Genomic DNA, 23,224 nt, shown 5'->3' on the forward strand with positions numbered 1-23,224 from the left:
ATCTTTTGTGGCTTCTTGCTGCTCACGCCCAAGGGCGTCCCGTAGTCTACGCCTAAGCGTATCCCCACTACCTTCCAGCAGCTTCGCTGCTCAGCAAGCCACAACAAGTACCCGCTGCTGCTCGCGCCTTACGGCGCCAACAACTCAAACAGCTGATACCACTCATAACTACTACCTTCGTAGTAGAGCTGGTTGCAATGCTGAGCATCAGCCCCTGCCCCCGTCTTCTTCTCCCCCCCTCTTTTCTGGCAGCAATCGTGCAGGTCAGGGAAACAGACTCTTAGTCCCTGCCTCCGTTTGCACCGTCTGCCAGCACAGAATATATAGGTTTGCGACATCCGCTCAATGCAGCTCCTGCCTTGGGTGGGGCCACTTTCCTAGATGTTCTGGTCTCCGCGACGGCAACCCCCCGACGGGTTTCATCGCGCCATGTTGCCAGGTCGCAAACCCAAATCATCCGGGTACCCCAATGCTTGCCCAAGGGCGCCCAGTCCCAAGACCACAACAGCAATTGCGTCCTGGCCTTCCACAACCTAGGCGTAGTCACCCCTCACTTACCCCTAGAGCGGCGGCGTCACCCCTCATGCACTTCAGAATTCTGCAGTTCAACTGTAATGGACTAACTGGGAAGATTACGGAGATAGTCGATTTCATGAAGCGGCACAACATCCGCATTGTTGCGATTCAAGAGACTAAACTCACAGCAAGATCTGCATTGCAGACCTGCTCTGGTTATAATGTCCACAGGAAAGACCGCGAGAGCGGAAATGGAGGCGGCCTCGCGTTTATTATACACCACTCTGTCCAATATCATATATTTGATCCTGGCATCGACCGCAGTGACAATGTCTTAGAACGTCAAGGCCTATCTGTCCGGTCAGGCGATGCAAATCTAGAAATCATCAACATCTACATCCCTCCTGTCACCTGTTGCCCCAGTGGATACCGCCCTAATATCGAGGCCTTACTCACTGGCAACAATCGCATTATCTTAGGCGATTTCAATGCCCATCACGACCTATGGCATTCAAACTTGCGGGCGGACAGTAGGGGTGAGATGTTGGCGGATCAAATAGACGAAACGACGTTCTGCACAATAAACGGAGACGCCCCCACACGTATGGTAGGAAGCTGTCATAGCTCGCCAGATATCTCAATCGTGAGCGCAGAACTCGTAAACTGCGTCAACTGGCAGCCGATGGTAACATTGGCATCCGACCACCTGCCCATACTTATTTCGTTCGAGCGTACCGCCGACTTCATCGTCACCGAAAAACGCACTTTCATAAACTTCAAAAAAGGAAAGTGGGAAGAATATAAATCTGCAACAGACAGCAGCTTTGCTGCCCTCCCTATCCCCACTGATGCCCGCCAAGGGGAGCGTGCCTTCCGTAAGGTCATTGAATCCGCCTCGGCACATTTCATTCCCGCCGGGAGAATTCCCGAAATCCGGCCCCACTTCCCGGCGGAGGCCGCGAGCGAGGGAACGCGACCTTATAAGACAGCTTGATCCAGGCGACCCCCAAATAAGGGATATAAACCAACGCATCAGATTGCTTGTGGACGAACACAAGCGGGCGAAATGGGAAGAGCACCTAAGAGGTTGTAACCTCTCTACCGGTGTAGGTAAACTTTGGTCCACCGTAAAGTCCCTATCGAATCCGACTAAGCACAAAGACAAAGTTTCCATCGCCTTTGGCGATAAGGTGCTGTCGGATGCGAAGAAATGCGCGAGCGCTTTCTGCCGACAATATATAATGCATCCTACGGTCGACAAAGATAGACGGAGAGCCAATAGACACGCACATAAACACAAACTCAGAGCGTCACCAATTACCATCACCGCTATAGAGGTTGAGGACGCCATTGGTCGCGCTAAACCATCCAAAGCAGTGGGCCCAGACGGCATAGCCATGCCGATGCTTAAAAACCTAGGGAAAGAGGGTTTCAAATATTTAGCGCATGTCTTCAACCTGTCTCTTTCCACCTTTGTCATACCCGAGAAATGGAAAATGGCCAAGGTGGTCCCGCTACTAAAGCCTGGGAAACCAGCTAACGTAGGTGAGTCATATCGTCCGATATCTCTCCTATCGCCAGTGGCAAAGACGCTTGAAGCCATTTTGCTCCCTTATTTCCAAGCACATTTGCAGCTAGCCCATCATCAGCATGGCTTCAGAAAACTCCATAGCACTACCTCCGCGCTAAATGTCATTAGCACCCAGATAAATTGCGGTTTGAATCAATATCCCCACCATAGAACAGTACTCGTAGCGTTAGACCTATCAAAAGCTTTTGATACGGTCAACCATGGCTCGTTACTGCAAGACCTGGAAGGGTCCACCCTTCCCCCATATCTTAAAAGGTGGACCGCAAATTATCAGGGTGGTCGGCAGGCATCGGTGCAATTCAGAAACGAAACATCAAAACAAAGGAGAATTAAACAAGGGGTGCCACAGGGTGGTGTCCTATCCCCGCTTTTGTTTAATTTCTACATATCTAAGCTACCTTCACCACCGGAAGGAGTCACAATCGTTTCCTACGCCGATGACTGCACAATAATGGCCACAGGCCCAGGCCCAAAGATCGATGAGCTATGCAATAAAATAAACGGCTATCTCCCTGATCTCTCCAGTTTTTTCGCCTCGCGAAACCTGGCATTGTCACCGACTAAATCTTCCGCGACCTTATTTACAACATGGACGCCCCAAATGTCGACCATATTGAACATCCACGTCGATGGCACTACGCTACAGACTGTCCTACACCCCAAAATCTTGGGTGTGAAGTTTGATCAGGATCTACATTTTGGTGCGCACGCAACCGCAATTGTTCCAAGAATTCAGAGCCGTAATAAAATCCTCAAATCCCTTGCTGGCAGTACCTGGGGAAAAGATAAAGAAACGCTCTTGACCACATACAAAGCAATTAGCCAGCCGATTACGTGCTACACCATCTGCATAATGAGGCGAGAATACTCCCTATCAGGGAGAGAAATGAGATGCTGACCAAACAGTTTCTGTTGAATACCCAGAAACCTGGGCATCCCAACAGACATCTGATTGACGAACCAGCACCGCCTAGGGGCCTAAGGAGTCATCTCCGTAAGCATTTTGAGGAAATACGGCACCTGAGAACCCTGCCGTATGAAGCGGAAAAACACAAGCAGGTCCTTGGTGAACTCCATAGACAGGCGTCGGACCTTTATGTCGGGAATTGCCCGGTGAATCCAGTACTTGAAGAAAAATATCCAGAACTCGCAGAAGAGGAACGCATACTCCCCAGGGAAACGCGTGTCACTCTTGCTCAACTTCGTTCTGGATACTGTAACAGGTTAAACTCTTACCTATCCAGAATCAACCCCGACATACAAAATGTATGCCCTGCTTGCAATGTGTCCCCACATGACACCAACCATCTCTTTAATTGTGATGTGGAACCAACGCCTCTAACACCCCTTTCCTTATGGTCCACCCCTGTTGAAACGGCAAGTTTCCTTGGACTCCCGTTAGAGGATATTGATGACAATTTGTGATCGGTCGCGGCTATTACGTTGGGCGAGCATTGCTACAACAACAACAACAACAACCATCAACATCGGTAACACTTCTCAAAACAGACGAGGAGTCTCCTTATCGCCGCTAGAACTCTATCTCAACCATATCGGAAACGGTTTCATATGAACTCATTGAAAATTCAAGATCATTGCACCTTCTTCATCCGTGAAAAATATTGGAGTCGCCAGAGCCCAACTGTTGAACCTATTTGTGATACACATTTTTATTTGTGAAAGCATTTGCGTCATGTAGATGAAGGTTACTAATTGGCTTGGAGAAGGTATGAATTGTGCAGGTTTTATAACAACTTGGGGTCTTCAGAAGCTTGAATCCGACTGTGCTTGGGCGCTGAGTTTTGAAGAAAACCATGATGTTGAAAGCTATTGGTATTATGGATTGAAACAGAATTAAATGCATTTACATACATGAAGCGCTTTCTTCTATATACATATTTATGCAAGTTCTACAATGATAAAAAGTCATATACGATTTCTAAAACTATCATACATATTTGTTATAGATCATTGCGTGTAAGTTTTTCTTCCAAACGTTTAACGTTATCTGCCAGTAGTGTTACCGCAGCCGTTAGACTTTTTAATACTTCCATAACACCGTCTGTACGCTCTTCACGCCTTTGTATACTTTTTAAAACTGTCGTGTACATTTTATTGAGAGTATGTTGGCGGTTTGTTTCTGAAGTTTTTGGGTCTTGTGGAGTTGGTGATGCTACTTGTGGTGCCGATTTTGCAATTTCTTTCATGATAAACATCTCATGCTCCGAGTCAGTTGCTGAAGTATTCATGTTAGTTTCGCTTTCATCCTTAAGAGCAGTCGTTTCTTTTGGGAGTTGAGATGGTGGCGTTACAGTAACACCCTTCTTTTGTATACTGCCGGATGGCTCATCAATCTAAAAAAACAAATTTAATAAATGCTGTACATACAATAAATAAAATATTAATAGATTTTACTGATTACCGTCAAACCCCATATTGCAGAGTTTACAGTTTTGATATTTTTTTTACTTGACTTTTGCTGTTGTTGCATCTTCTCGTTATCCTCAATATCAATTTCTGTCTTGATACTAGTTTCCGCTTCCTGGTCCAAGCTTTGCTTTAAATACATTTTTTTTTATTGTACCGATTTCTTTAAAAATTAAGTTTTTTTACCTCCGCGTTTGATGCATATTGTGGTACATATGTCAAACACTTAAGCGATTCGCATGTAGATTCGTCATCAGAGGAAATTATTTCTTCTTTAACTTCCACGTGTTCATCAGGTAAAAACTCCTTCAATTATTAAAAAAAAAACTAGAATAGCAAAGATAAAACAAAGAGTAAAACTTTTGGGACCTACTTCTTTTTCAGCATTCAGCTCGTCTTTGTTGTTGACTTCTTTAGGCTTACTGTATGTGATCACATTGTTAATTTTTTGAGTTGCGTCCTATTTAAAGTAGTTGTATAATAAAAGCAAATAAACAAAATCGAAATTGTGGATAGCCTACTTCGCCGAAATTCGGTTGTACCGAGTCCAGTCCATAGTTATTCGAAGCAAATGTATCAAACTCCGGTACACCGCTATAACCCCCTTGTCGCGCTCGGCATCTTAGTTGACTTCTCCATATTATCAAATTCTGGAATTGAAAATAGTAAAGTTGTTCGTTGTACCTACTTGATATAATATTGTTTGTAACCTCTCGCCATTTCTCTGGAGTGCGCAGAACACCTTTTCTTTCATTCAACGCTTTTGCTAATTTTGCCCACAGAGGTCTAACCGCAGCATATTTTGATGTAAGCATGTGTGGATGTTTGCGGGCAAATCTTACATAGTAGAGTAATTGTTCCTTTTTGGCGCGTGCCTTTTTGTAGCTACAAATGTAAAGAATCAACTTAATTAATTGCAAGAACTATATGAATGACATTTTAAACTTACTTATCTTTATTGATTATGCCGAGTTCAATACTATTCAATACATTTCTACCTTTACTTGCCGTAAGATGAAGAGATGGTACCGCATCTGGTTGCAAGCGTGTACGTCTTGGATTGGTCCTTGAGAAATCGTTATTTGTAAAGTGCTTAGCACATAGTTTTGAGGATCGTGGTATTTCCGCTCCACAAGCAGTGTCCCACTCGCCCTTCAAATATGCATCAGTTGGCGGTGAAAACATAGAAACTTTATTGTTGAAAGTGCTTTTACATAAAAAGCAAGATTTTCCAGGCATTTTCGCTTTAATCTTTGCTATTTACGTATGAACAACGACATCAGATTTTAATGTGTGCAGAAAAATTACACGCTTGTAAGCTGTCAAGTGATTGTAATATGTCAAATATGGGTACAAACGAAACTGTCAAAATCCGGGAGTGTTTGTTTTTGTTGCTTAATGCGGCAGTTACTCACCAACGTACGTACCAAAAACGTGTCAGCTGACACGACCTATTTTATGAGTGTGCAATGTAAACGAAAACTCAACGACGTGCAACGCCCGTACGTACGTAGCCCGGAACGTAGAAATCAAAACAATTTTGATTTTTTCCGTAAGAACGTGTCAGCTGATCGCTCTCTCACTAGACAGAGTTGCCTAGTAAACTTTTGTGCCCTAATTTTTGACCGTTTGCAGTTTTATGCAAAAACACCTAATTAAAGTTTGAAAAATTGTGAAAATAATTCGAAATAATTATGTAAAAGTGCTGATTATAAATATTTAATCTATTTATACTTATTTAATATGTATTCCGGCCTTTTACAATATCAAAAATTAAATTGGAAAAAGTTGATGTTTCCATAAGCATACATACAAAATGGTCAATGGCAACAGTGCTTATCTGTAAACAATACACACACAAATATGTTATGTACATGTACACAGACGCACACATTGATTCCTACGGGCTTGAGAGTTCGGTCAAACGTGCTTCGTACGACAACCGTCCTTACGTACGGCACACGTCGGTGGGTAACTGCCGCATAACAACTGGTACGGGCCGAAATAAATATGTCCTGTAAGGTAATTACATTTCTGCTGATACGTCCTCGCTCGCCATAAATTCGTAAACTTATTCGAAAATGTAAAAAATTCTGACACAAAACTAATTTGTATCCGTTTTTTATGTTCCGTTAATAGCACTTTTGCCGATCCGTTTTTCCACTAAACTGTGCGAACCAAACCTTTGTGTGTGAAATAAAAAAATAAGATCAAAACTTCGTTCATATTTTCGAATATACGTCGTTGTTGTTTTACTGCATTTCCTTGCCGAAATTTTCTCAGCAGCAACACTGTTGTATAGTTATCGGGCTGATTGCATTCACGACGCCGGCTATATAGCGACATCTGTTTAAAAATTTTTACACATGGTCTAAGAGGTTGGTTATATTCAGCACGATATAATTCAAAGTTTTGGTAACGTTTTACAAAACGGTGCATCACCTAATTTTTATCAAAAACTATCAAAGGTGGTATCAAAAGACGCGTTTCGACCTCCGAAGAATCCGAAAGCGAAAATCAAAATTTTTATTTCAGTCAAAAGATATAAGCAAAAAATCGGTTCAAATTTTCACGTGGTTGTTGCATTCAATGAATGAGTGGAGACGCATTCATCTGACCATAGAACGCGTCTCCAGTTATTAATAGTCCAATTTTTGTGACGTGCTGCAAACGCTATGCGAGCTTATAGGTTTTTTGCTGAAAGCTTAGGCTTCTTGGGCATTTTTTGCAGGAAAACAACCAACTCCTTTAAGCGCATGCCGGCCAGTCCACACTGGCTTCACAGTTAATACTTTCCGCTGCCTCTTTTGTTGTTTTTGCTTTCCCGGTCATTAAGGAACGTGCTAGAAGCTTCGCTTCCCTACTCTTTATCTTCTTTGATCGGTCATTTTTGCAATACTGAGTGGCCAAATTTTTAAATTTCTTCACTTTCATCACTTGTGGTTGGGAGAGTTTAGGTTGTTTTGCAACTACCCGTGTATACTTGCCTAGTTGAAGCAGCTTTTCTACCTCCGCAATCATTTTGTTGTTACGCGGCTTCATTTTGTAAATGAAGGTTAATATTTCCACTTTTCACAGCGAACTAGGACAAACTGATTATAGCTGGAATAGCAAATACCAAGTCAACCCCTTATCTTAGTAAAATACCTAATAACGGTATTTAACGCCGCTCCTACTTTATCCAAGTGCAAAAAATTTGAATGAGTGCAAAAGTGAACACTATACCTATCCTTACTTAAAGACGAATTGTGTTAAATTTATTTATTTATTAATTTTTGCTCCATGTTATGTTTGTCGGGTGTTAGCCGTAGCTCAATCGCGTATTTAATTACCAGTTGTTGGATGTTCGGCAAAAGAAAAAGGAATATGTAACGTTATGTCCTTTGACACTTATTTATACGTTAGCGATGTCACGTACATATTTAAATGAACGGCACAATACAATAGTAGATACTTATACAAATACATTTGACAAGTGAACATTTTCGGAATTTAATCTACAATTAAGGGTTGCCAACATCCCTTTTTCTTTTAGTTAGATGGTAATCTGGAGTCCAAGCTGGAGGTCTCTTGCGTCTCGTTGATCTTCTTAACTCTTGAGAAACTGCAGGTGGTTCAGTAGTTGACTCTCGAGCATCTGTAGGTGTATCATTGCTAACTGCTGTTAATGATTCGTTAACAGGAATTTCTATATTCGGAGACTGTGTCTGTTCCTCGGCTGGAACAGCGATTGCGTTTTCACTACCATCTGCGTACAAGTGACAAATATATGCACCTAGACCCACGTTAGAAGCGTCCGCTGCTACCTTGATTGGCAGTTTGGGATCGTAGTGTGTTAGTAAGAGATCTGATGAAAGAAGTGTTTTAAATTTATCGAAGTTATTCTGGCATTGTGTGGACCAGTTCCACTTTGCATTCGTTTTTAGTAAGTTATCCAAAGGGTTCCTAAGAACGCGCATCCCTCGGATAAACTTTCCGTAATAATTTATGGCACCTAAAAACGATCTTAATTCGCTGACATCTTTCGGTGGTGGAAGTTCCAAAATTTTGCTGATTTTATTCTTATCTGGCCTTACGCCTTTCTGATCGATGTGATATCCCAAATACGTACAAGATTGTTGAAAGAATTTACGTTCATTGAAATTTACCGTAATGTTGTGGAGTTTAAAACGTTCTTCTTTAGTTTTAGTAGCTACAACAACATCATCTAAATAGGGAAATACTCCAGAGAGTCCCCAAAGTAATGATTCCATAACAAGCCGAAACGTTCCGGGTGCAGATTTAACTCCTGGTGCTAAACGATTGAATGTATATAACCCGCGATGTGTGTTGATTACGAGAAGTTTTTTTGTTTCCTCGTCTACTTCTATTTGCATATAAGCATTGTTTAAATCGACTATAGAAAAATATGAACAGCCATTGAAATTAACAAAAATTTCGTCTGGTAGTGGCAATGGAAATGTGTGAGGCTCAAGCTGTGCGTTGAGGTCTGTAGAATAGTCACCAAAGATACGAATATTACCTGAAGCTTTTTTGACTACCATGATTGGAGCTACCCATTCGGAGAAATTGACTGGAGTGGTGGCAAAGCGAATTCAATCAATTCGCCGTGTAGATGAATGTCAAGTCAATAGAAAATTTTCATAGATTTCGATTAACTGACATTTTGTTGTACAAGGTAAATAATAAGGCGGTTATCTGGCCTACATCCCATACAACAAGCTCTACGCTGTGATATTTGGTCAATGTATTTGTATGGAGGTTCTCCATCATAACGTTAAAATTGCAAAAATTACCTATTACTAAGGGCAACAGACAGAATTTAAAATTAGTTTAGGTTTCGTATGTTCATAGGTTTACGAAATTGTACGATTCCTTAGTGTCCGTACTTTTCATAAAACCTATCTTCACCCACACTAATAGATTATGACATAGTTAATAAATTCATCATAAAATTAAAAAATGCTGCAATGAATTGTGCAGTTCAATACTTATCGAGTATTTGTAAACTGATTGTCTCCTAATACTTTTTTAAAAATCAAATTTTGAAATCAAATACAACAAGTAAGGAAGGCTAAGTTCGGGTGTAACCGAACATTACATACTCAGCTGAGAGCTTTGGAGATAAAAGAGGGAAAATCACCATGTAGGAAAGTGAACCTATGGAAACCCTGGAATGTGTTTGTATGACTTGTGTATCAAATGAAAGGTGTTAATGAGTATTTTAAAAATTAGTGGGTCTTAGTTCTATAGGTGGACGCCGTTTCGAGATATCGCTATAACGGTGGACCAGGGGTGACATTAGAATGTGTTTGTACGATATGAGTATCAAATTGAAGGTACTAATGAGGGTTTTAAAAGGGAGTGACCCTTAGTGATGTGAAGGCGTTTTCGAGATATCGACCAAAATGTGCACCAGGGTGACCCAGAACATCATCTTTCGGGTACCGCTAATTTATTTATATATGTAATACCACGAACAGTATTCCTGTCAAGATTCCAAGGGCTTTTGATTTCGGCCTGCAGAACTTTTTCATTTTCTTCTACTTAATATGGTAGATGTCACACCTATTTTACATTACATTGCATTAAAAGTATTCTAGACAAATTAAATGAAAAAGGGCGGAGCCACGCCCATTTTGAAATTTTCTTTTTTTGTATTTTATTGCACCATATCATTACTGGAGTTGAATGTTGACATCATTTACTTATTTACTGTAAAGATATTAACTTTTCTTTTAAAATTTGAATTAAAAAAATTTTTTTTTTTAAAAGTGGGCGTGGTCGTTCTCCGATTTTGCTAATTTTTATTAAGCAGACATATAGTAATAAGAGTAACGTTCCTGCCAAATTTCATCATGATATCTTCAACGACTGCCAAATTACAGCTTGCAAAACTTTTAAATTACCTTCTTTTAAAAGTGGGCGGTGCCACGCCCATTGTCAAAAATATTACTAATTTTCTATTCTGATTCATAATTTCAGCCCACCTTCCAAGTTTCATCGCTTTATCCGACTTTGGTAAAGAATTATCCCACTTTTTCGTTTTTTCGAAATTTTCGATATCAAAAAAGTGGGCGTAGTTATGGGGCGATTGCGTTCATTTTAAATAGCGATCTGAGATAAGCGCCCAGGAACCTACATACCAAATTTCATCAAGAAACCTCAAAATTTACTCAAGTTATCGTGGACGGACGGACGGACGGACACGGCTCAACCAAATTTTTTTCGATACTGATGATTTTGATGTTTGGAAGTCTATATCTATCTCGATTCCTTTATACCTGTACAAACGACCGTTATCCAATCAAAGTTAATATACTCTGTGAGCTCTGCTCAACTGAGTATAAAAACGTTTAAACAGGAATATATCGGCATTATGATATTTGGGAATGTACCTAGCCTTTTGTAGCAATATAGGAGTATTACATATATGAAAAACACTAAGAAAATATATATAATATATGTAGCTTTTTCAAAATATAGTCATATATTTGATTAGTTTCTGTGTGAAATTGGTATTAGCCTGCTTATCAGCATTATCTGTTAAAAAAAAATTTTCTGACTAACGTATTTTATTTTTGTAATAAAAAAGAACTGAATGAGCTGGGATCCCCAAATGATCCGAAAACCATTCAGAAATGTTTTCGGAAGGGTCTCAAAAAGGTCCCGGAATAGTCCCAAAAAAGTCCCGAAAACTGTTTAGCCAGTAGATAACAGATTAAGGGTCCAGGGATAGGAGGTTGGGGGTGATGAGATGGGGTATGGTTGATCCAATTTAATATTAAAGATACCATTCACTCGCACAAAAATAAACAAACAAAAAATTCTAATAAAATTAAGCAAAGTAAACTAAAATTAATAAAAAATTATAAAATTGAATTTAATAAAATGAGTAAATTAAATCAAGTAAAGTAGAACCAAATAAAATAAATGAAAAAAATTAAATTAAAATAATATTAAATTAAAATAAAATTAAATTAAAAATTTAAAAAATTTTTGCAATGCCGTCCTTAGCAAAAAGTCAAGTAAACTTCACTTAAAATGATGAAGCAAGCAAAAGATAAACATAAGCTTCAAGCACTTTTCTGCCTTTTGGCCAAGGTTGACATTGCAATGTGCCCAACTATGTATGTAATCACTTCACTCAACACATTCACTTTTATATACAAGAATATTGTAATTAAGCCTATCTACATAGGCTTCCTCCGGGAAGTGAAGGCAGCAAACGTACACCAGTACGTTTTGGTGCTCCTGCAGCCTTAAGTAGGGCAAACCACTGCTCCTTCATGTTCTTCGGCATGAAGGAAGAACTTCACTTTGCGGTCGGATACGGATGTACGACCGCATCCCAAAACCACGCACCTTCTATCACTTGGCATTTTCTGTTTTTTTTTTTCTTATTAAAATACTTTAGCACTTTTAATCACTCCTAAACGCATTCACTCTTGGCGAACAATTAAAGTTCCTTAGGAATTTTTTTTAAAGTTGTCATCATTTTTGGCGCATCTTTCCTTATCTTTAATCAGATATACCGTTGCAGGTTGCAGGTTGCCAATTAGACAAAGCAAGCTCAATCCAACACAAACACAAGTTGGAAATGTAATCAAAACAATTGCTTATATATATATTGTTGCATAGCTTTCAAATACAACTAATGCAACTTAAATATAATTAAACTCGTATTTTGGCAATATGTTATTTGTTTGTAAACACATCACTTGTCTTTGTTTTGCTATATTCTCGGCTGTTGACCTTGCTACATACTGCTTCACTATACCAACTAATACACAATTCACTTTTGATTTTGTTTGATTGAAACCAAAACACTTGCTTATTTATATATTGTTGCACAGTTTTCAAATACAACTAATGCAACTTAAATATAATATAAACACTTATTTTGGCAATTATTTCAAAATTAAATACAAACACTTCTTTTCTTCTTTTTCTTTGTCACACTTTCACACTTCTTCCTCTTGCACATTTTTGTTTTGCTACATCTTTCAGCAATGGCCGACATTTAAATCAACAACACAACACAAATTTCACAAATATTTTTTCAGACCACTTTTTGATATTATTTACACTATTTCATATTTCTTTATTTCACTCAGAACAGTTTTTTACTTTGATTACTTTAATTTTACTAAACGACCACCACTTATTAATTCATTTTTGAAAGAATTACTCGTATTTCTTTTCTTTTCATTATTTTCAGCAATGGCCGACATTGCTTAAATTTGCACTTCACTTCACAGTTTCTTTTGTTATTTCACTTTTTAATCACAATTTCTTTTTTTAATCCTTTAAAGCACTTCACTTTTTAAGAACACTTTAGAACTTATTTAAATAATTATTCACTGATAAATAATTATTTAAATAAAACCAAAAACTACGCGACCGACCAAATCCAAAACAAACTACACGAAAACATCACGAAAATTCATTTAGAATTCGTTTTCGCCGCGCGGTGCGAAAGACGAGCCAAAGAGTATGGCAAGGCGAATCTATAACAGGTGGTGGCAAAGCGAATTCAATCAATTCGCCGTGCAGATGAATGTCAAGTCAAAAGAAAATTTTCATAGATTTCGATTAACTGACATTTTGTTGTACAATGCTTTGCAAGGCGAATCTATAACAGGTGGTGGCAAAGCGAATTCAATCAATTCGCCGTGCAGATGAATGTCAAGTCAAAAGAAAATTTTCATAGATTTCGATTAACTGACATTTTGTTGTACAAGGCTTTGTATGGAAAATTATCAAGAAGAAGCAATCAGCTGATGGGATAACACCACCTGTAATGAATTCGCCTTGAGGCTTTGTATGGAAAATTATCAAGAAGAAGCAATCAGCTGATGGGATAACACCACCTGTAATGAATTCGCCTTGGAGTATGGTGAACTCCACTAACCTGCTCTTTCAGAAAATTTTTGTTTTCTCGCTGAATTTTGAAGCAGCGAGTTCAACCTTCTTATAATTTTAATTTCTTTGATATTTATCAGGCTGAGGCTGATTACATTCACGACGGCAGCTACAGCGAAGCGACTTCTGTTTAAAAAAATATCATTCTCTTGCCTTTTCAATTTTCATCCGTAAACTCAACAGCTGTTCTTATCAGTTGCTCCTTTGACATTTCATTATTTTGTTCTTCTTTTTCTTGTCCATGACTAATATCTGACAACATCTATTCGCATTCGGGCAGTGAAGAAGTGAAAATTGTATTGTAAAAATATTAAAAATTTGTAAACAAATTCAGAAAATTTATTTTCCAAAGCGCGGATGTAATGGCGGAGGCATTTTCATATCAGCGAACTGTGCAGAGTTTGGCACGCGTGCTGGCACGCATTGATCCAACACCTTGGGACAAGGTAAAAAATTGATTTTCATGGTCATTGTATAGCGCAAAATCGATTTTTTTGACTCCTTGGCTTTACTTTTTTTTCTACCGGTTGCCATTGATTTTCAGGTTCAAGCGCTCTTCCGGTATTGCCCACAAGAAAATGCAGCTGGAGTATTTTGTCTTGACGCGCGTGCACAAGATGCGGTAATCGCTTTGGGTATTTATTTTTTGGAAAGTGGCTGCCAACATGAAGAACGCATTGTACCATATTTATTACGATTGGCAAAATGTTTGCCAAAAGCCGTTTGGGTTGATGATGCTAAATGGAGTAAAATTGATCGTGGGTGTTTATTTGATTTATGTTCCGAAAACCTTTATAATATCTTCCCACATTTTTATAGGCATACCATCAGCGGAGAAATTTAGCTTCTGTTTAAATACTTTGCTCTCTGATATTGCCTCAAAGTGTCCAGATTTACGCCAGGAAATCGTACTCAATCAAGTGGAGACCTTGAGCGCTTTAGCAAACATTATCAAATCGAGCAAAGATAGCAGTTCTGCACCACCGCCTATCATTTTGTGTAAAGCCACCGTACCATTACTTTTCGGTTTGGCTCGTTCCATGGGACGTTATGCCAGCCAAGATCCACCATTACTATGTTGTATATTTCCACGCGAAGAAATGCCAGTAGTGAAACAAAACTCACGTGATGGCGGTAGTTTCTGTTCAAGCGAACGTATTGCCTGTTTCTCACAATTTCGTCCAATCATACCACGTTCTATGTCTGGCAGCTTGAGTCAAGATTCCAGCGAATTGCGTATGCGTCAATTGCAAATTATTAATGACCACAACAAACATCCACAACGTGCACAACTTCATACGTATTTCTCAGTTCCCTATGATCCGCGTACATACTTTTTTACCAAGACCGGTTCTAGTTTCAATCAATTTCCGAATATGCGTTTGTGTGAGACACCAACTAAAGCTAAGAAAACATTCGTTGTGCCACCATTTCCCATACAACATTTGCAAACAATTTTTGCTGTAGCCAAAAAACTGCTAACCAAAGAAACGCTAGAACATTTGGATGAACAGGCGAGCGATATTTTCGCTTTACATCAAATTAAAGGTTATTGTTATAAAAGCTTTTCGGAGACACTTAACTTGGTTTTGGTAACTTTGTTGCGTGAGCTTCTGCAACATCAGATCGATTTGCCCACACCCTTTACCAAAGACGTACAAGAATTTGTAAAGCGGTTGTTTTTGAATGGTCAAACGGAGTTGGCGAATAAACAGCAAGATCAAGAGAAGGAAAAACGTGAAGAGAATGGCATACCAGTCGTTAACAAATACAAAGTGAACGTTATGGCAAATGCTGCGTGTGTGGATCTGCTTGTTTGGGCGATACGCGACGAAACAGGTGAGTGTGCTTCTTGTGGGTTATAATGATAAATGAGGCTTTTACTTTCTTGAAAATAAGTATATGCAACTTATGGCCTATGTGTGGATTTGAAACTATCTAGTTATCGCATTGTGCTGGCGGCCGTAGTGGCACCGAGGTACTATGCTGGCCTACCTGTCAGAAGCTCTACTTAAGTGAAAGCATATCGAACATCAAAATACATTACACATTTTTTTTTTAAAACGGGGTCGCCCCCGGTATGGTTTGGAAAAGCCCGTGGAATGTATTTTAGCCATGAAAAGTTTGGAATGCTCGGTAGTATATCGTACTAAAATAATAAATATTATTATTAGTACCGAGCGTCGGCCCAAGCGGGTTAGGGGGTTTAGAATATACCTGCGGTAGGTATGCCTGTCGTAAGACGCCACAAAAATACCAAATTGATTCGAGGGGTTGCGTAGCGCAACCCTCTCAAGAGATTGCCAGCGCAGTATATAGCTTCTCCAACCCAATTGTCAACCTCACCTACCAGTGGCGAATCCTGTTTCATTAACAGCCGAAGCTCTGGCGACCCTGAACTCCAGATGGTTTTAGAGGGTGGGAGGGCACGATGGCCTAGAAGGTTTCATGTGGTCCTACCAAATCGTTCCCGGGATGGCCGGGCTAGTAGCTTTATGGTGCTTATAACCGGAACATATCGGATTTGCATCCGGCAAAGGACCACCAACAGCGATAACACTCCACAAGGTCTTCGGGGAGTGTCCTTACCGCTACAACAACAACAGCGTCGGCCCTATATCGCTTATTATGTATGATACTATGTGTTGTGAGGCTAACTTAGATGCATACAGAAATTGGGCAGTTAATGTTCCTTTAGAGACCTTGCAACAACAAATATAACAAACTATCAGCCGGCTCTAAGTTCGCTTATTAAGCTTATATTTCTTCTGATTGGATACGAATTTTACCTTGCTTTCCTGCAGTGTCCTTATCAAGCGCCGATAAGAAAATATTTTCAAGAAAAAAAGAAAAGACCTTGTTTTGAAAACATTGGACCTTTTAAAGATAAAATTCTTTTTTTTTGTAGTTGTTGTTATCTATTTTATTATTATTTTTATATATTTTAAATTATTCTTTTCAGTTGATGATGAGTACAATGTACCTTCATTGCAGTTGGGCTTAAAAATTATATTGAGGAAAGGTTGTTACTTTTTTAATGTTTCTATTATGTCCTATGTGTTTTCTAAAACATTTTGCGCATGCTAATTTTTTTTAACAATCATTTAAGCGAGAGAACGACTAAACTCTTGTTTCGGTTCACGCTTGGCTAAAAGAATTAAGAGCCAAAATCTACTACTCCGATGTTCGGACGTTTTCCAATTCAACCACTAATATTTGGGCATGCTCATTTCCACTCCTTGCATTATCATGGCGGTGTTGAGCTTGTCTCCCCAAACATTTTTATTAGACCATTTCCTCAACAATCCATATCTTTTATTTATTGTTTTTGATTGCAGTTTTGTCAAATCCACTTAATTTCGTTTGTTATCCATCAAATTTACCTACTAAACTATTAATATTCCTGCTTTATACTTCTTTATTCATTTTCTAGAAGCCGACAAGCTTTGCGGTCGTCTTTCACAAAAACTCAATTCGGTGCTGAGTCACAAAATTGTCCTGGATCACATGCCACTTCTAATGGTTTGCCTGGAGGGACTTGGCAAGTTGGCCAAAAAATTCCCAAACATCGCCGGCACTTCTATATCATATCTCCGCGACTTTCTAGTCGATCCCAGCCCCATTCTGGCTAAGCTTCATGCTTACTCTCAGCAAACGATTGCTCTACAAAAGAAAGAGAAAGAAAAATTGTTTCCATTTAAAATCATCGTTCAAAATAGTGAATCACGCTCGACTGTGGATATTTTTGGGGAAAATGAAAAGCACGTTGGCATGCGTTCAGGTCAGGCTGCCTTTGAGGCTCTGCGTGATGCAGCTATTGAGAATCTGAGTATGGCATTGCGTTCTGCACATACTTTGGATCAGTATTGTGTGCCAGCATTGGTGGCAAATCTTTCAAATCGTCTCTTTACAGCAGAAAAACACGAATCGTGAGTAGATATTTTATTTGTACATTACGCGTTAACAATTGTTTTTGTTTTTTCAACTTATTGATAAAGGATTAAAGTTAAAAAAAAAAAAGAAAAACAACTATCATAAAAATTATTGTTCTGGCCTTGAGCTCGAATCGAACCTTGAATCCTATTATGCGTTAAGGCAATTTTGTGCTCGAAATGTATTATGTATTTCATATATTACATCTTTTAATTTCTATTCTTCAGTGTAGAACTAATTGTTTGGCTCGTAAAGCTGAGATCCTAGTTAAATATAAGTGGACAAAAATTATAGGATTGGCAGAGAGGTGTCTAAACTTCGCACTTTAATCAAAAGCGAAGTTCAGTTGTTTTCTTAGCAAGCTTTGAGATGTACTGCTGATGTGACGAGGGGCCCGTTTCAAAAAATATACAAGTCTTGTAATACAAGTAAATTTCTTCTGAAAAGAAAAATCTTACAGAACATATTTACATTTATTACAAGACTTGTATTTTTGTGTAACAGGCCTCAGGTATAACGCCGGGTATTTCCGGTGCTTCGACCCCGTGCTTTAAAATCAGACGCTTTTTCCTTAACATCTTATTAACGTCCAGAAATGTTGGTACTGTGGCTAGATAGAGCATAACGGGTGAGAGGTGTTTACTGGTTTTATTGGCTTTCCTTCCGATTTTGTCCCGTTATTGTTGTTGTTTTAGCGAAAAACCTTTTCTTGGCAAAGTGTTATACAACACAACAGAAATGAAAATTATTTAGTTTTTTTTTCGCACCTTCCAACAGTGAATCAACTCTGGTCAGCCTCAATATAATTGTCATGCTTGGTCATGTTGCCGTCACACTCAAGGACACATCCAAGACCACACAAAATATCTTACAATTTTTCATACAACGCTTTTGCAAAGTACCCTCGGAGCAAAATGCGCTCATCGTCGATCAACTTGGCTGCATGATAATTTCTCAGTGCGAACCGCATGTTTTCGAAGAGATAATGAAAATGTTTTCACGTGTCACTGTACAATCGGCATCATTGGCTTACACTTCTGATCAGGAACATCGTAAACAATTCAACAACGTGTCGGATGCAGTGGTTAATGCATTGGGTAATATAGCGGCCAACATACAGGGTGATTCAGAAATGCTCGAATTGTTGGGCAAACTGCTCGAACTCTTTGTACAGATCGGTCTGGAGGGCGAGCGATCCTATGACAACAATACACCAGGTGCGCAGAAGGCTAGCTCCAGTGCTGGCAATTTAGGTATGTTAATACCAGTAATTGCTGTCTTGGTGCGTCGCCTACCGCCAATCAAGAATCCACGTATGCGTTTGCATAAATTATTCAAAGATTTCTGGGTGTATTGTGTGGTTATGGGCTTTACAAATGCTCGCCTCTGGCCAGCCGATTGGTATCAAGGAGTGCAACAGATTGCAGCAAAATCGCCTTTACTCATTTCGCAAACGACACACAAGTCCGACATGCGTGAATTGAATTATACATCGGCAATTAAAAGTGATTCGGTGAGCTTAAATGAGTTGCGTAGTCAAATATTGTTGCTGTTGGAACATCCGACTGCCGATGTGACTGCTTCGATCAACAAATTGACATTTGCGCAATGCACTTATCTGTTGAGCGTATATTGGTTGGAAACATTGCGTGTGGAAAATTCAGAGGAACCGAGTTTGGAATCAATTTTGAGTTATCTCTGCGATATGGCATTGCAGAAGGACAAATCCGGCATTTGGCAATGCGTCAAGTGGTAAGCCAAATGTTTATACTTCATCACGTATCAGCGGAGTACTTTTTCTTTCTTCCACTTTTAGTGTTGCAGATCAGGTCTTTGAAAAGTTTCGCAATGTGCTTTATGCTCAAGATGAAATACGTGAAAAGGTGCTCGAATCGCAAGCAATGCTCTTGCTCGTCTACTTCAATCACATCCATAAGCAAATACAGCTAGTCGCCGATCAATATCTCTCACAATTAGTTGATAAATTTCCTCATTTGTTGTGGAATCGTCGCGTGCTCTGGTGCATGTTGGATATTTTGCAATTGCTTGCTTTCTCACTAACGCTCGATCCCAATGAAGAGACACCCACTTTGCGTGTAGTGTCGACACCATATACACTTCAGTTGATGGACTCATTGCCGGCACGAGAAAGTCGTTTGAAAGATTTTGCTGATCGTTGTCAGGGTATTGTTAATGAGGCTATGAAATGGGCACCACGTTCTACACGCTCTCATTTACAAGAGTATCCAAATCAGATACCGACACCAGTATTGGCGCATCATAGCGGTTTGGCTTTAGCTTTTGATTCGATAGTCAGCAGCAATACCTTGTATCCAAATGCATTACCTTCGATTAGTAAGCGTCCGCGTTGTGTGAATAGCAATACTCCGCGCTTTGTGTCTGTGTTGTGTTTGCGTAGTAAATATGCAGGAGAGATTTCTGGATTGTTGTCAGTGTTGAGCGAAGAGGACAAGGCTGGGTTGGCTGATAGATTGGTGAAGGATGTGTGGGATGCATGCGCGGAGAAAAGTGATGCGCGTCATCGTGGAGCTTTATGGCGTGCCACCGCATATTTGATAATATGCTCGGATGTGAATCGAAAACTGCTGCATGCAGTGGGTAAGTTAAAGAAACAATATAAATAGGTATATGAAAAAGGAAGAGTGAATCAAAATCTCTTCTAGATAGAAATCCATAAATTTTATGAAAACAATTTTTTTCCTTATAATTTACATTTTTATAGGAGAAAGCATAGGCGAATTCAGTACCAGGTGTTGTTATCCCTACAGCCAAGGCGAATCTATGCCAGGTGGTGGCAAAGCGAATTAAGCCAATTCGCCGTGCAGAAAAATGTCAAGTCAAAAGAAAATTTCAATTGAATTCGATTAACTGGCATATTCTTGTACAAGGCGTTGTATGGAATCCAAAGTTTTTTTGTAAAGAAATTCTCTTCTGCTAATTGGATTGAATTCGCTTTGCCCTCACCTCATTACCTTGTATGGATTCGCCTTGTACTCAACCAAGCCCAATGTATACAAGGTGATGGAAAATCGAATTTAACTCAATTCGCCGTGTCAAGTCAAAAGAAAATTTGCATTGTTTCGATTAACTGAGTCGCGTTGTACCAACTCTTATATGGAAAATAATCAAGAAAAACTAAATAGCCCACCTGGTTCTGAATTCGCCCTGCTTTACTCCAATTATTTCGCTTCATTTTTCGCAAGGCGGATCTATGATGGTCAAGCGAATTCAACCAATTCGCCATGCAGAAGAATGCCAAGTCAAAAGAAAATTTTCATAGATTTCGATTAACTGACATTTTGTTGTGCAAGGTTTTTTATGGGAAATTATCAAGGTGAATCTATACAAGGTGGTGGCAAAGCGAATTCAATCAATTCGCCGTGCAGAAGAATGTCAAGTCAAAAGAAATTTTTCATAGATTTCCATTAACTGACATTTTGTTGTACAAGGTTTTGTATGGAAAATTATGAACAAGGCGAATTCAGTACAGGTGGTATTATCCCATCAGCTGATCGCTTCTTGATAATTTTCCATACATGTCAGTTACTCCTGCGAAGACAGTTACCTTGTTTTCTTTTGACTTGACATTCTTCTGTACGGCGAATTGATTGAATTCGCTTTGCCACCACCTGGTATGGATTCGCCTTGATTATGAAGAAGCAATCAGCTGTTGGGATAACAAAACCTGGTATTGAATTCGCCTTGGAAAATTATCAAGAAGAAGCAATCAGCTGTTGGGATAACAACACCTGGTACTGAATTCGCCTTGATACGTTGTATGGAAAATAATCAAGAAGAAGCAATTTCGATAAAAATTTTTTTTGTAAATATTTTGTTCCAATTTTTCCTCCCACTATTTTCCAGCCTCTTCTCAAGTAGAACTTTTCACCGAATATGCCGTAGAAACGGCCGTGGAGTGTTGGCAATGGGTGCTTACCGCACGTCAGGATCTCGAGCTCTGCTTTATCCAGGAAATGGTAAGCGCTTGGCAAACGACCTTCGAAAAGAAGTTGGGACTCTTCTCTGATGAGATCGAGACAACCCACCCACTCGCAGCCTACGAAGGTTGTAAATTGGTAACGAAACCAATACAAATCGCGCCACATCTCATTTGGCTTCAGTTGCTCTCCGAAATGGTGGACACCGCCAAATATTGTAATCGCGACAAGGTGGAAATGTTTTGTCTGCTGCTGCATCGTTGTCTGCCCATATCAAAAACTTTGAAACAAAACCGTCAAGTATCAACAGTCGGATGTCGCTTCAAATTATTACAATGCGGTCTCTCCCTACTCCAAGGCAATACAATACCGCGTTCGCTAGCACGTAATATACTACGTGAACGTATTTATAGCAATGCATTGGACTATTTTTGTGGTCCACCCACATGTCCCAATCAAGGTAGAGAACAATTATTGGATGACATTTTGATACTGTTGAAATTTTGGCAGACCATGCGCAGCGAGAAGAAACATTTGGTCACCTCGGAGATGGGCGAATACGATATTACGGCGGTAAATTCAATGCAAATGTTATCGGTAAGACAACAAAATGCGGAGACGGCTTCGCTCATAAGTGCTGGTGATGTGGCGCGTTCGATGTCGACTGGAGGCACTGGCGGCTGGTACAATACAATACCACATTCTACATCGACGCTATCGAAACGATCGAATCGTTCGAAACGATTGCCCTATCAAAAGGATTCATACGACAAGGATTATATGAAGAAGCGAAATTTAATTTTGGAATTATTGGCGGTTGAGCTGGAATTTCTCATAACCTGGTACAATCCGAATAGCTTGCCCGATTTGGCAATACCTGGTAAGAGTGTGGAAATGGAACACCTTAATATAAACTTTAGCGCAAGGAGTTCATGATCATTGACTGAGGCGGAATGATATCAGCGCAGATTGAAAAATTTAAATTCTAAATTTGTTACTCAAGTTAAACTTAAAGAGCGTCACATTTTATTTTATTTTCTTCAAATTTGTTGAAGAACTCCCTATCTCGAAAGTTATATTTTCAGAATTTTTGCCAGCAAAAATTATTCTAATTTACTTTAAATTTTTAACCAGGATATGGCGTTCTCGAAAAAATGTTGAGAATGAGCGCATTTGAACCTGATTGTGAGATAGGAAGGCTTATAAAGAATAGAGCGGTTTTCAATGTAGTTTTTAGATAGATTGTTTTTAAAAATGTCTAAGGTAGGACGATCTTCAAGCCGCCGAAACCGAAATCTGCTGGAAGCGCGGACGCCATTTAAGCCATATCCCATAAAATTAAATAAACAACGTAGATAACAAGCACGAAATAGAGTCAAGGACCGTTCATTGCAGAAGAGCAGTGAAGTTTTAAAACTGATATCGGAGAAAATTGGATTTTAATTTGAGAATATAAGGGTTTTCAAGTAGATGTTTTAAACTTTGTTTTATCCGTCACTATAAATTTTAAAAAAGTATTTGTTTAGTTAATGAGTAAATTGTAATCACATTAGTTTATTGACAATAAATCTCCTAAAAGGCGTTTAGAAAATATGTATGAAAGCAGTTTCGGAGATTGCACAGGGTTTTTTAGCCACCTCCCAAATTCACTTTAGTCAGACCTCCAAAAAGAAAACCCAAAATTACTCTTTTCTTGAGGATCTACATATTGACGATTTTTATTATATAAATATTTTAATTTTTTGCCTATATTTATTATTGAAAATAATTCTGCCAAATATTACGAACTTGATACGACCCTTTTTCCAGAGTTATCATCATTCCGCCTCCAAAAACATATACCATTTTGTTGTAAAGGAACTAATAAGTTTCC

The 23,224-nt window shown here is 39.3% G+C and overlaps 2 protein-coding genes across 6 annotated transcripts in view; one reads left to right on the forward strand and one right to left on the reverse strand.

Annotated features, from left to right (window-relative positions):
* Pi4KIIIalpha (phosphatidylinositol 4-kinase III alpha) overlaps window positions 1–23,224 on the forward strand; it is a 54,417-nt gene that overhangs the window by 28,088 nt on the left and 3,105 nt on the right. For 2 of the 4 annotated variants that reach the window (XM_067779979.1, XM_067779980.1), the window contains exons 2-9: window positions 13,812–13,905; window positions 14,004–14,217; window positions 14,279–15,298; window positions 16,422–16,481; window positions 16,893–17,388; window positions 18,170–19,144; window positions 19,209–20,011; window positions 21,278–22,231. In XM_067779979.1, coding sequence (XP_067636080.1) covers window positions 13,822–13,905; window positions 14,004–14,217; window positions 14,279–15,298; window positions 16,422–16,481; window positions 16,893–17,388; window positions 18,170–19,144; window positions 19,209–20,011; window positions 21,278–22,231 — 4,606 coding nt within the window. In that variant the 5' untranslated portion in view covers window positions 13,812–13,821. Of the gene's footprint in view, window positions 1–13,739; window positions 13,906–14,003; window positions 14,218–14,278; window positions 15,299–16,421; window positions 16,482–16,892; window positions 17,389–18,169; window positions 19,145–19,208; window positions 20,012–21,277; window positions 22,232–23,224 lie in introns of all 4 variants that reach the window. The other 2 variants (XM_067779978.1, XM_067779982.1) reach the window with 2 other exon arrangements.
* On the reverse strand, window positions 3,928–6,695 carry LOC137247605 (uncharacterized). 2 transcript variants are annotated; one of them, XM_067778582.1, is made up of 8 exons: window positions 6,565–6,695; window positions 5,484–5,853; window positions 5,245–5,419; window positions 5,056–5,184; window positions 4,908–4,994; window positions 4,721–4,840; window positions 4,530–4,664; window positions 3,928–4,461 (listed from the first exon to the last, which is right to left on the reverse strand). In XM_067778582.1, exons 2-8 carry the CDS (start codon window positions 5,771–5,773, stop codon window positions 4,069–4,071), a joined length of 1,329 nt encoding a protein of 442 aa, XP_067634683.1. In that variant the 5' UTR covers window positions 5,774–5,853; window positions 6,565–6,695; the 3' UTR covers window positions 3,928–4,068. The 2 variants fall into 2 exon arrangements, with proteins under 2 accessions (XP_067634683.1, XP_067634682.1); XM_067778581.1 differs by lacking the exon at window positions 6,565–6,695 and having other exon boundaries at window positions 5,484–6,118.

Source organism: Eurosta solidaginis, chromosome 4, assembly GCF_040869045.1.
Source record: "Eurosta solidaginis isolate ZX-2024a chromosome 4, ASM4086904v1, whole genome shotgun sequence".
In the NCBI taxonomy this organism is placed as follows: domain Eukaryota; kingdom Metazoa; phylum Arthropoda; class Insecta; order Diptera; family Tephritidae; genus Eurosta; species Eurosta solidaginis.